Source organism: Bufo gargarizans, chromosome 3 (assembly GCF_014858855.1).
Source record: "Bufo gargarizans isolate SCDJY-AF-19 chromosome 3, ASM1485885v1, whole genome shotgun sequence".
NCBI classification, from domain to species: Eukaryota; Metazoa; Chordata; class Amphibia; order Anura; family Bufonidae; genus Bufo; species Bufo gargarizans.
The window spans coordinates 121,387,322-121,401,222 of NC_058082.1; the positions used below are offsets into that span (position 1 = coordinate 121,387,322).

The 13,901-nt window shown below is 46.4% G+C and overlaps 1 protein-coding gene across 2 annotated transcripts in view; it reads left to right on the plus strand.

Moving 5' to 3' along the window:
* TIMELESS (timeless circadian regulator) overlaps positions 1-13,901 on the plus strand; it is a 174,670-nt gene that overhangs the window by 143,037 nt on the left and 17,732 nt on the right. For both annotated transcript variants that reach the window (XM_044287534.1, XM_044287535.1), the window contains 5 exons: positions 1,725-1,843; positions 8,234-8,429; positions 8,933-8,996; positions 9,518-9,591; positions 13,752-13,809. In XM_044287534.1, coding sequence (XP_044143469.1) covers positions 1,725-1,843; positions 8,234-8,429; positions 8,933-8,996; positions 9,518-9,591; positions 13,752-13,809 — 511 coding nt within the window. The remainder of the gene's footprint in view (positions 1-1,724; positions 1,844-8,233; positions 8,430-8,932; positions 8,997-9,517; positions 9,592-13,751; positions 13,810-13,901) is intronic.

Consider the following 13,901-nt stretch of genomic DNA (forward strand, 5'->3'; position numbering starts at 1 on the left):
CCCTACACCATGGCCAGGTGGTTGTTGGCCTTTGTGCTAGGGTTGCACTTGCCATCTCTATAAGGTACTATGGTATGCTGCGCTCCGCGTTACCCCATGTTATAGAGGAGTACTCGCGTTGTTTCCTATTACAGAGCGGCCCATTCCTGGTGGAGAACAGGGATCTCCACTGGATCTTCTACCTTGTTGGGGCACATAGCTTGGGTTGATTGTTCCCTTTATGGGTTCCAATAGCCTTGTGGTCCTCTTGGGATTCGTGTCTCTTCCCATCCTCCCACGTCAAGTACCTGGTATTGAGTGGTTTAGTGCTACGGTTTACAATTCTGCCGTATGGTCCCCTTCGGGAGGGACCTTTCCTCCTTAGGCTGTTTGGAGTACTCTCCTTCTACATGTCTCTGTCCAGTGTGTCCCTGCTGAGATTTCCTGGGCCTGTATCTGGTTCCTTTTTTCCCTGATACTTCATATGCCCAGAGTTTACTCTGGTCTTGCGCTTCACAGTGATATCTTGTTTTCAGAGGCTCGAGCCTCGTCTCCTGCTTTTGGGACTCGGGTCTTATCATTCTCTTTTCCTGGCCTTTACCTACAACCCCCTCCTTCTCCAAGGGTTGGCGGTTTCCTCTAGCAGCCTTGGGTTTTCACCTTTTAAATAGGGCACTTAACTTAATCACCTGGCCTTGCGGTGAGGGGAGACCTGCTCCCTTCACATGTGAGCCTTGCTATGGCTTCCCTCACTTGTTTGGCTTCCAGTGCTTCCTTGTTTCCTTTCTCCCCTGTCAGGGGTTGGCCACAGGTTTTTTCGCTCTTTGGAGCTGAGACAATTTAGAGCGTTAGGTAGTTCCAACACGTGGTGCTGTCCTAATTTTTTCTCCAGCCCTTGGCTGAGCTCTGTGTTTCTTTTTGCCGCCTTCTTGCATTTGGGATTTTCTTCCAGGCATTTGTCCTGGGGTGCTGGCAGTCTTCACTGCTTCTTCCTTGAGGTTTCTTCCTTGTTAATGGAACCTCTTGCCCATTCTGTGTTTTTTCCTGTTGGGTCACATGGTTCTGCACCTGTATGCCCAACCAGTGGCATGGCTGTTCTTTTCCCACCCGAGGGGACTGCTTTGGGACGTCCCATGGTGCTGTGTCCCCCAATGCCATGCACGAGTTAATTGGATTTTTTTGTACTCACCGTAAAATCCTTTTCTCGTAGTAGGCATTGGGGGACACAGATCCCACCCTATGTTTTTACTTCCGCTTCTCCGAGCTGGTCTCTTGATCTTTCCCGGTACGGGAGTTGTTGGTTCCTTGCTTTTCTTCTCTCTCCTACTGCTTTTGGTACAAACTTAATAGCCTCGTGCCTGTGGAGAGGGTATAGCCCACCTGGCAGGAGCCAACACTTTTTGTGTCTAGTACCTCCTAGTGGTAGTTGGACGTATACCCATGGTGCTGTGTCCCCCAATGCCTACTACGAGAAAAGGATTTTACGGTGAGTACAAAAAAATCCAATTTAAAGCACCTTGCCGGACATCCGAGGGTAGGAATATAGATTTACCTCTTATCATATTATCTGTATTTGGTATTTTTAATATTGTATTAATAAGAGATTTTAATGGGAATGTCATGGCTATGGATCTTTTTCTTGATTTGAATAACTGTTTAGAGTAGCTGTTCTCAGTTACGATATGGTAAACATTGGGAATAATTATTGGCCGATTTAAATATTACAGTACTTGTCTGCATTACAGGCTCCTCTCAGTCAGTTCCTCTTGTACCTTTAACTGAAGACAATGAGGATGCCATGGAAAGCAAAACGTTCCAAAAACTTTTAAAAATTGTGGGAATCCGTCCTCCAGCAAACGAACAGGTAAGTGTTGCGGATTACTCTTTGTAAGATATTTACTGCTCAAGATGATGTACAAGAATGTTTACCCACTTTCTTCTGTAGAAGACATTGGCTTTCTTTAACCCTTTTTACTGCTTTATCATTGTATGTGTGTTTTTATGAATGTTTTTTAAAATATCCTAAGTTACTGTGTGAAAAATTTACTGATTGCTACTGAAGAGGGCATTTTTGCTTCTTGGAAAATGGAGATTTATGTATATCTCTGATTTCCATCTCTTCTATTCTATTCCAGGCATGTTGCCAGTGTTTCCCATAGAACCCGATGATTCTGTGTATAATTACACCTATTCCAGTCCTTCATATATCCCAGGAGCAACACACAACCCTCACAGATACTTATATATAAAAAGTTTACTGATAACATAGAGATGACAAAGCAATGGACATTATACATAAAGATACAGATAACACAATACATAGAGTACACCACCACACACAGCCACCTCAGTTCCTATCCACCCTAGATGCTAAGCAAATGTGGCTAATAATGTGTATGTATATACACTACAGTATATCCAGAGTTCACCAATATACAGTCTACTCGATCTGCTCTTCTAACCAACTCACATCCAGTACCTGACCATTAGTACATGTACATATAGAGACTCATGCATAAACAGCATATATAATCTAACTGGTAATACAATTGCAGACTGCAAATATCTATATGTATACATATAAAGTCTACTGGGATAAAGAGATTTTTTGTGAAACTCACCTGTAAAATCTTTTTCTCATCTTTTCCATTGGGGGACACAGACCATGGGTATAGCTTAGAGGTATTAGTAGGAGGGACACTATGCAAATACAAAAGAGCTCCTCCTCCTCCTCGGGCTATACCCCCCGACTCCACTAGGAGGAACTCAGGCGTTGCACAAGCAGTAGGAGGAGCAGCAAGAAAGAAAAAATTATGGAAACCATCGGACCAAGCCATAAGGTCCAACCATAAACAGAAACTGAACTGAAGACCCCTCCTGCAACAGGCAGAATGGGTGGGAGCTGTGTCCCCCAATGGAAAAGACGAGAAAAAGATTTTACAGGTGAGTTTCACAAAAAATCTCCTTTTCTCGTACTTTTTTCCATTGGGGGACACAGACCATGGGATGTCTTAAAGCAGTCCATGGGGTGGGAAAAAATATCAGCACCGCCCGGAGGATCGTCAAACAGGAACCACAGCCTGCAAGACCCTGCGGCCAAAGACAGCATTAGCCGAAGCCAGTGAATGCAACGGATAAAACTTTATAAAGGTATGTAAGGACGGCCAGGTGGCCGCCTTACACAGCTGAGACGCAGAGGCACGATTGCGTCTTGCCCAGGAAGCCCCTACCGCCCTAGTGGAGTGAGCGGTAATCCTAGCCGGGGGAACTCTACCACGAGAGCGATAAGCCGCGGAAATAGCCGAGCGGACCCAGTGCGCTACAGTGACCTTGGAGGCCGCCAGACCCTTGCGAGGCCCCTCGGGAATCACAAATAGGGAATCTGAACGGCGGACGGAAGCAGTAGCCACGAGATACACCTTCAGGGCCCGCACGACATCCAGGGAATGCAGAGTGCGTTACTTGGGGTTAGCCGGAGAAGGGAAAAAGGAAGGCAGGACAAGATCCTCAATAAGGTGGAAGGGAGAGACCACCTTGGGCAAAAAGGAGGGGACCGGACGGAGCACAACCTTATCCTGGTGGAAAACAAGAAAAAGCTCCTGACAGGAAAGAGCGGCCAGCTCCGACACTCATCTGATGGAAGTTATGGCCACAAGGAAGACCACTTTCCAGGTGAGAATAGTCAGAGAGACCTCCCTCAAAGACTCGAAGGGGGCTGACTGCAGAGCGCGCAGGACCAAATTGAGATCCCAAGGAGGCAAAGGGGGAACATACGGAGGAACCGAATGTGCTACCCCCTGAAGAAAGGTCTTCACAGGACCCATAAGAGCAAGGGACCTCTGAAAAAAGACGGCCAGCGCCGAAACCTGACCTTTCAGGGAACTAAGCGACAGTCCCTTCTCAAGCCCGGACTGAAGAAAAGACAGCACCATCGGGATGGAAAAGCGAAGGGGAGGAAACCCCGAACTCTCACAAAAGGACAGGAAGGCCTCCCAGGTACGATGGTAAATCCGGGAGGAAGAAGACTTCCTCGCTCTGATCATGGTCCTAATCACTGAATCCGAGAACCCCCTCTTCAGGATGGCGGTTTCAACAACCACGCCGTTAAATGGAGAGACCGTAAATTCTGGTGGAAGAGCGGGCCCTGAGACAGTAGGTCCTGTCTGTCGGGAAGAGGCCATGGGGCGTCCGCCAGCATCAGAGCCACATCCGAAAACCACGCTCGACCAGGCCACTCTGGGGCGATGAGAACGGTCGGGATCCCTTCCACCTCGATCTTGCGTAGACCCTTTGGTAGGAGAGGAAATGGAGGGAAGACATAGAGGAGGCTGAAGTCCTGCCACAAGAGACACCAGCGCGTCCACTCCGTACGCCTTCGGCTCTCGGGCGTGAGCCAGCAACACTGGAAGCTTGTTGTTGAGCCTGGACGCCATCAAGTCCACATCCGGACGGCCCCATCTGTGGCAGATTTCTTCAAACACTTCTGGATACAGAGACCACTCGCCTGGATCCACCTTGTTGCGGCTTAAAAAAGTCCGCTGTCCAGTTGTCCACTCCTGGAATGTAAACTGCTGACAACACCAGAACGTGCGACTCCGCCCACGCCAGAATTCTCGTCACGTCCTGCATCACCATCCGGCTGCTGGTCCCGCCCTGATGGTTGATGTAGACCACGGCCGTGGCATTGTCCGACTGAATCCTCACCGGGAGGCCCGCAAGGAGAGGGGTCCAATGGGAGAGAGTGGAAAATCGCCTTCAGTTCCAGAATGTTGATTGGAAGGCGAGACTCTGCCGCCGACCAAATTCCTTGAACAGTGTGTGACTGGAGAACGCCGCCCCAACCCAGGAGGCTGGCATCGGTGGTGATGACAGTCGGGAAGAAAGGATCTCCCCGACCTCAGGTTCAATGGGGATAGCCACCAATGGATAGCTGCCCGAACCCGCTGAGACAAGCGGATGCGATTGTCTAGACCCTGAGAGGTTTTGTCCCAGAGGGAAAGGATCTCCTGTTGTAACAAGCGAGTGTGAAACTGGGCATATGGAACAGCCTCGAAAGAGGCTACCATAAGACCCAGGACCCGCATGCATTCCCGTATGAAGAGGAACTGGGAGCGCAGTAGATGCGACACTGCCCCCTGGATCTGGGAGGATTTGGTGGGTGGCAGGAACACTCTGGCAGACAAGGTGTCCAAAATCATTCCCAGGAAAGGGGAGCTTCTGGGATGGGAGGAGAGGGGACTTTGGTAAATTGATTATCCAGGCGAACTGTTCCAGAGTCTAAACAGTGATCCGGACGCTGTCCTCGGCCTGCGGAAGCGAGTGGGCTTTTAGCAGGATATCGTCCAGATAGGGCAGCAAAGGAATGCCCCTGGTACGAAGAAGCGCCATGATCGGTGCCAGGATCTTGGTAAAGACCCGAGGGGCTGTTGCCAACCCGAAAGGAAGGGCGACAAACTGATCGTGACGAGCCCTAATGGCGAAGCGCAGGAATTGTTGGTGAGATTCTGTGATTGGAACATGTAGATAAGCGTCCTGGATGTCCACGGACGCGAGGAACTCCCCTGGAAGAAGAGAAACAATAACAGAACGGAGGGATTCCATTCGAAATCTCTGCACCCGTAGAGATTTGTTGAGCAGTTTTAGGTCCAGGATCGGATGCACCGACCCCTCTTTCTTTGGGACCACAAACAGGTTTGAATAAAAACCTGTGCCCTGTTCCTCTGGAGGAACGGGGGTAATAACCCCCCCCCCCCCCCCGGTCCAGAAGGGAAGAAACTGCCCGTAAGAGGTCCGAGGCTCTGGTCGGATCCCCCGGAGCACGAGAGGAGAAAAAACGTTCCGGTGGTCTGGACGCGAACTCTATCTTGTAACCAGACGTTACAATCTCTAGAGCCCATGCGTCCTGAACATGAACCCTCCAAACCTGCTAAGAAAGCAGACGGCCACCCACCACGAGGGGTTGGGGCGCCCCTTCATGCAGAAGATTGCTTGGGAGCGGCAGGGCGGGTCGACTGTGTCCTTGGGCGCCAGGTAGACTGGGGTTTAAAAGAGGGCTTCTTGCAGGAGTCCTGTGACCCTCTTGCAGAGGAAGCAGGCGACAACTTGTTCGCAGAGAAGCGGCGAAAGGACTGGTACCGAGAACCGGAAGTCCTCGCCTGAAAGGGGCGCTTAGCCCTAGGCTGGGGAAGGTGAGTGCTCTTGCCCCCAGTAGCGGCAGAGATGAACTCATCCAGTTGAGCCCCAAAAAGTCTGGCACCCTCAAAGGGGAGGTACGCAAGGGAACGCTTGGAGGAAGCGTCGGCGTCCCATACCTTCAACCAGACCTCCCTGCGTTGAATGATCGAGAGGGCCGAAATGCGGGCAAAAAGGGAACCGATGTCCATGGAAGCCTCACAGAGGAATTTAAAGGCCTGGGACATCTGGAGAACCAAATCCAGTGTGTCCGCAGATGCACCTTGTTCCGCCAGGTCCTGGTGATGGCGCTGCAGCCACATTGAGAGAGCTCTGGCCACCCATGCCGAGGCAAAGGCAGGTCGCAGGGACGTGCCCGCCAGTGAGAATATGGATTTGGCCAGAGCATCCAGGCGCCTGTCCACAGCGTCCTGCAGAGAGGAGCCGTCCAGGACAGGGAGGGCCGTGTTTTTGGACAACCTGGCTACCGGGGGGTCCACCCTAGGGGGAGAAGACCACTTCTCCACGCTGTCCGCCGGGAAAGGATAGAGAGTATCCATGCGTTTTGTGGCGGAAAACTTCTGATTAGGACGGTTTCATGCCGTGGCTATGACGGCGGAAAATTCCTCATGGACCGGAAAGACAGCAGCCTCCGGTTGTTTGGGAGGAAAAAGGGCGAACTCCCTCCTACAGGAAGGAGAATCCCCTTGGAGATTAAAGGTGTCACGAACAGCTGCTACTAGATCAGCCACCATGGTAGAGAGCTTTGGCAGAAGGTCCCGCACCTTGACCTCGTCCGAGCCGGACAATTCCCCTTCAGACCTGCGCTCCCTGGGGGGGGAGAGGAGTCTAAGCAAGCTTCTAGCCGAGGGGGAGAAGCTCACGCTGCTTCTTAGTAGTCAGGCGTCCTCTGTAGGAACCACTGTGAGGGGATGAAGTGGTTGGCGCCGCAGAATTGGAAATGGACATACGTTCCATAAAAGACATGGCTGCCTTGGCGAACAGGGCCAAATCAGAGGCCGCGCTGGACATGGCAGATTCCTAAGCGGGGGCCGCAGGCTCCGCAGTGACCGGGGGGGCTGGACTGTGCAAGAGAAGGGGGAGAAAAGTGATTCTGTCCAGGGGCAGGGCAGGAGGCACAGGCACCAGTGACCGAAAGTGGGAGCAGACACTCCATACAGGACCCCATTGGGGTCTGAGAAGATGTCTTACCGGACTTAGGCTTAGGCATGATGGTCTCTTCACAAAGGTGACTGGAATCAGTACAGAGAGAAAAAATCCTACCGCTCGGGCAAGAGCACTAGCAACCAATCCAGAGAGGAGCGGGGGAGCAGCCGTTCATAGCCCGAGGAGGAGGAGCTCTTTTGTATTTGCATAGTGTCCCTCCTACTAATACCTCTAAGCTATACCCATGGTCTGTGTCCCCCAATGGAAAAAAGTACGAGAAATGATATACATACCAACATAAGCACACATATAACTTAGCTTGCTCCTAAAATGCTGTTCATCCATCGGTGTCCAGGAAGAGAAGCCCCCGCCCCACTCCCAACTTTCACCTATATGTTGCTGTTTCCCAGCCCCCCACCATAGGCTCTACCCTGTGACCACCCAAATATCTTCGCCCACCTCTTGATCAAAAGGATGTTGTTCAACTGCTTTCACAATGTGCCCTTCCTGCCTTAGATATGCTAACAAGGGACACACTGCTACTGGCCATACTGAATGGGTGAATACCACTGGGTCCAATTATTAGGCATATTTGTGTGGTCATCAGGATGAGGGTCTGGCTGAAAGACATATTTCCCTTAACAGCTACTATTGTTCCAGTTATTAATAAAAAATCAAAATGTCTAAAGAAATCTATGCAAGAGAGCATTCATGCATTTGAATTAAGCTCTGGACAGTGTTGTACATAAAGTAAATAATCCACTAACCTATTCTCAGAGGGATCATTCACAGGTCTTAGCGGTAACATGCATAAAAAAATTGGTGACCCATTTATTTTCAGTTGTGGAATATGGTAAAATGTAGTTCCAGATGAACGATTTCCTTTAAGTTGTTTTTCTTTTGCTTCTACTTGCAGGAATCATTTTGGCGCATTCCAGCAAAACTAAGCCCAGAGCTGCTGCGTAAATTGGCCTCTTCTCTTGTTCTCTCATCTGAGGAGGAGGCTATTGAGACCCCCCCAGAGCCTGATGACCAGGGCCAGAATTTAGAGCAGAGAGCTGAGGCCTTGCGTGCGCTTTTACTTGCTCGTAAAAAGAAGGCTCCAACAACAGGTAAGCCAATAGGAAATGGACATAAATTACAGCGCTGCAGGAGAAATGAAGCAATACATGCACACGGACCCGTCCTGGACATCTTCATGGATGAAACAAAAGGATGTATGAATAAAGACTTACACTACGCACCGTAATCCCATCTGCAGAGCAGGACATGACAGAGCAGTGCTGATCCTCCTAATCTTTCAATTGAAACACTTGAAATGTTACAAGTGCCATTCAATAGATGGTTAGAAAGCTCAAATGTTTTTTATAGCACCAACCTATTGACAGCGCTGTACACATTGCCATCACTCACATTCTTCCCTGTCCCAATTGTGGTTCACAGTGTAAATCCTATCAGTATGTTTTTAGTGTTTGAGAAGAAACTGGAGTACCTGGAGGTGCAAACATGGGAAGAACACAAATCCATGCAGATGTTACTATCATAATATATTCAACCGTTTGTCATTTTACCCTTTAACGCAACTTTTTTTTTTTTTTTTCTGAATTCTAAACAGAATCTGATGAGACACAACCACAGCACGATGATTTGTCTACATTGCCTGAAATGCCAAGTACAAGGTAAACATGTAATATGTGTGATTGTAAGAGTGACTTTACAAATTTGTAAAATCATGTATGAAGGAGACCATTCTAGCAAAGGTTTATCTTCTGATAGACTAAGAGTTGACATTTTGAAATCAGACATTTCCCAATCCTTGTCCCAGTAAAGGCAGAAATTCCTGATGTCAAAACTAAACAAAATGCTTTTTTAGTGTAGAATATTGCTCTGGCGTGTAGGAATATTGCCAGGATAGGTCCACAAAATTCTAAGTGACCCTATATAGACTAGGGAAATTATCTGCGGTCTTTCTGCATTGCCTTGGTTGTCAGAGCTGGACAGTGGCTGCGTAGGTGTCAGCTGCTGCTTTCTTTTCGCAAATAGAAAAGATAGCTAAATTTAAAAAGATGGAAACGTAGCACAGGAGTTGTCTGCCTGCCATGGGCACAAGGCTGTCCTGCAGGTGGGTGACAGTCTGTGTCAGTTTATATCCGTGATATTAAGCAATTTCATTTTTTTATTTTACATTTTAACTGTTTAGGAGAACAAAGCTTTCAAAAAGGAGCCGATTGATTGACAGTGATGATGAGGATGATGAGCAAGAGAGAAAGGAAGGTTTGTATCTAATCCTGGTCACAATATAACCTTTTCTCATTAATGTAATTTGGCGACACAAAGCACCATGGGTATAGGCCCTGCCACCAGGAGGCAGACACTAGAAATAAAATAAAAAAAAGTGCCCAGCTGGGCCACAGACACTACACTAATCATTTTAACTTTTACTCTAGTGTCATTAAGAAGACGACATGACCTGTTTGCTCAGGTGTGCTGCTTTTTCATTTTTTTCATGTTCATGCCTACAGAAGTTATTTCCTGGCAATAAGGGTATCCCCATCATAGACTGCCACCTTAGTTGATCTACTTGCAGATGCTTAGTTATACAGGGGGTAGCCCAATCCTCCTATACTGCCTTAGCAGCCTAAATGCTGGTGACCCCACACTGTATAAGCTTATAGGAGGGGTGACCCTGTAGCACCTGGAAACATCATCCTACAATTCTGCATTACTTCAGGCCCCACTCCACGGCTCTGTTCTACTATTTTGTGAGCAGTAGCATTTAGCCCTGTTTACTCCTTCCGTCCCCATGAAACTTTTTATTTTTTCCTTTTTATTTTTTATTTTTTTTTATTTTTTTTATTTTTAGCTCTGTCAAGCATTACATCGTTTTTACTTTATTCCCTGAATTTTGTTGACAGTAGGCCACAATTGGCCCCGTGTTGTTTTTTTGGGCACTTCTGTTGGCACGATTATTCCTATTGGCAGTCGGGAGGCTGAACTTTCGTGTACAAGGAGCAGCCAGCATGGGCTTGGTCATGCTTTGCCGCCATTGTTCAGTCCGTATCAGCTCAGTTCTTCCTAAATTAGCTTCCTGCTGCAGTAGCATCTTCTATCTTGGTAGTACACATAGTACACATTTCCTCCAGAAAGTTAGCCCTGAAAGCAAATTTTTTTTTTTCTTTTCTTCCATACTCATACAATATCCTTGATCTTCATGTCCTGTTCCAGGGAAGACCTTTGCAGGCAGCAGCACTTCATTCTGGAGTGATCTTTATTTGCAGGAACTCTCCTTGTCCCATTCACTTTTGCTTGAAAGCCTTGGGCACAATGGTCTCATCATATGAAGCGGTCCTGTATGCTCATTTCCTTACACGTTCTCTTAATCTGTTGATTCTCTCCCACTGAAACAAGTCTCCATTCTGTCTGGATCAGCCAATTTTTCCTCCCCTCCATGTCTGTTGGGTCCTCCTCTTTCACTACCAATACAATGATCACCACCAATACAATCCTTAATGGCTGACAAGGACTCTTTGGCAATCTCACATCCAGAGGAAGGTACAAGAAGAGTGTTTTCTGTGGATCAGTCTCCTAGAACTCAGGGTCATCTTCCTGGTGCTCTCTTACTGGATATCTTTTCTTTGGGGTCTCCTGGTCAGGTTCCAGATGGGCAACTCCATCTTGGTGACCTATCTAAACTTCCATAAGGGCACCAAGGGCAGGACAGCAGTGTGGGAATCCTCCCAATCTCTTCTGTGGGCAGAGTAACACGTTCCCACTTTTCTTGTCATCCACAAGGATACGTTGGTCCTTCACCCTGTCTTGTCTTTTCTCCCCAAGCCGGTTTCCTCCTTTTATATCTGTGAAGACATTATCCTCCCGTCTTTCTGCCCAAGTCCCTCTCACCTTAGGAAGCATCCAATTCACTACCTTGATGTCAGGGCAGTGGAGTCAGTAGGACTTCCTATTTGTCATTCCGAAAGGCCAGCGTAGGGCTTAGTGACCTCCAAATCTTCCATCTCCAGGAACCCTTGTAGTTTCAGGTTACTGCACACTCCACCCGATCAGCTAGGGCTTCCTTGGCAATTCGGCATCAGACGTCCTTCCCTCTCTAAGGTTTGCAAAGCTGTTTCCTGAACTTCTGTTCATAACATATAGTTCTGCAGCAGCTGTGCACGAAGCAGTTCTGCATAGCTGTTCTCTTTCCACCCTCAGGGATATTTATACTTACTGTAAAATCCCTTTCTCATTGTATGCATTGAGGGACACAGATCATGCCCACTCTTTTTTTTATCCTGTCCTGCTCCCGAAACATGCCTTTCTTCCCACTCCAAAACTAACATTCTCTGCAAAATCCATCTGGAGGGACTAGGTGGACACTCCATTCACTGAGGGATCAGATTAATTGCTGCCCGGAGGAGGAATGAGATATTAAAGGAGGATAAAATATATTACAAAGTCTTATATTCACCTGGGCTACTGCTTTATGCAATTTTCTAAAAGCTATATTTGATATAATTTTTCTAAATTGTCATAATATGAAACCGCAGCTAACAAAAAATAAAATAAAAATGTCTTTAAGGTAAGACGTATGTGAAATGAGGATTTCCTTACCAGATTCAGTGTGTCGAATTATCTTCTATTTAAAATTAATCTTCATATAAAAGAGAAGATCTTAGAAAAATAAAATATAAAAATGATCGGATCCTCTAGGCTGACATATCACCTCTAAGTTCTTTGATAAGAAATCTTAATTCGTTTTGTGCAATCGGTGAAAAAAGAGACATTTATGTAAAAATATATGTAATAATTTATTTACAAATAAGTAAAATCCAATACAAAACAGACATAAGATAAATGGATAGACAAATTGACGCAGTACCACCAAACCACCACTAGATGGTGATGTAACCCACTATTGCTTTCTCACCAGCATAAAATTGTTCGAAAATCAATGAAATACATATCATACAAAATTGAATATAAAAAGGATAAACATGGATTAATACTGGAAGCATAACTGATTCACTGTCTCCTTATGACCAATCAAAAATATATACAGTACAGACCAAAAGTTTGGACACACCTTCTCATTCAAAGAGTTTTCTTTATTTTCATGACTATGAAAATTGTAGATTCACACTGAAGGCATCAAAACTATGAATTAACACATGTGGAATTATATACATAACAAAAAAGTGTGAAACTGAAAATATGTCATATTCTAGGTTCTTCAAAGTAGCCACCTTTTGCTTTGATTACTGCTTTGCACACTCTTGGCATTCTCTTGATGAGCTTCAAGAGGTAGCCACCTGAAATAGTCTTCCCACAGTCTTGAAGGAGTTCCCAGAGATGCTTAGCACTTGTTGGCCCTTTTGCCTTCACTCTGCGGTCCAGCTCGCCCCAAACCATCTCGATTGGGTTCAGGTCCAGTGACTGTGGAGGCCAGGTCATCTGGTGCAGCACCCCATCACTCTCCTTCATGGTCAAATAGCCCTTACACAGCCTTGAGGTGTGTTTGGGGTCATTATCCTGTTGAAAAATAAATGATGGTCCAACTAAACGCAAACTGGATGGAATAGCATGCCGCTGCAAGATGCTGTGGTAGCCATGCTGGTTCAGTATGCCTTCAATTTTGAATAAATCCCCAACAGTGTCACCAGCAAAGCACCCCCACACCTCCTGCTCCATGCTTCACGGTGGGAACCAGGCATGTAGAGTCCATCCATTCACCTTTTCTGCGTTGCACAAAGACAGTGGTTGGAACCAAAGATCTCAAATTTGGACTCATCAGACCAAAGCACAGATTTCCACTGGTCTAATGTCCATTCCTTGTGTTCTTTAGCCCAAACAAGTCTCTTCTGCTTGTTGCCTGTCCTTAGCAGTGGTTTCCTAGCAGATATTCTACCATGAAGGCCTGATTCACACAGTCTCCTCTTAACAGTTGTTCTAGAGATGTGTCTGCTGCTAGAACTCTGTGTGGCATTGACCTGGCATCTCTGGGAACTCCTTCAAGACTGTTGGAAGACTATTTCAGGTGACTACCTCTTGAAGCTCATCAAGAGTGTGCAAAGCAGTAATTAAAGCAAAAGGTGGCTACTTTGAAGAACCTAGAATGACATATTTTTAGTTGTTTCACACTTTTTTGTTGTGTATAATTCCACATGTGTTAATTCATAGTTAATTCATAGTTTTGATGCCTGCTACAAACATTTTACCTAAACTGAATTCGGCAGAACCTCATATCAGCCTATTTCAATCCTACAGAAAGATTTTAGACTCTGGTTTAGTTTGTCTCTACACTTAAAGGCAATGAGCATTGATATTTAGACTATAATATCTTCAGATAAGACTGTACACTTATGAAAATGCATGACAAGTGTCATATAACTTGCATACTCTACTGTGTTTGTGGCTCATAATTTGGTTTCATATTTTAGATGTTATAGAAACCGAGGAGCAGAATCCTGATATTTCTTCAGACATTAGTAGTGAAAGGTAACGGTTTCTTTATCCCTATATTTTTTTATTAAAATTAAACCTGTCAAAAAAATTTTTACATATTTTTTTTTCTGCATAGACAGGTAATA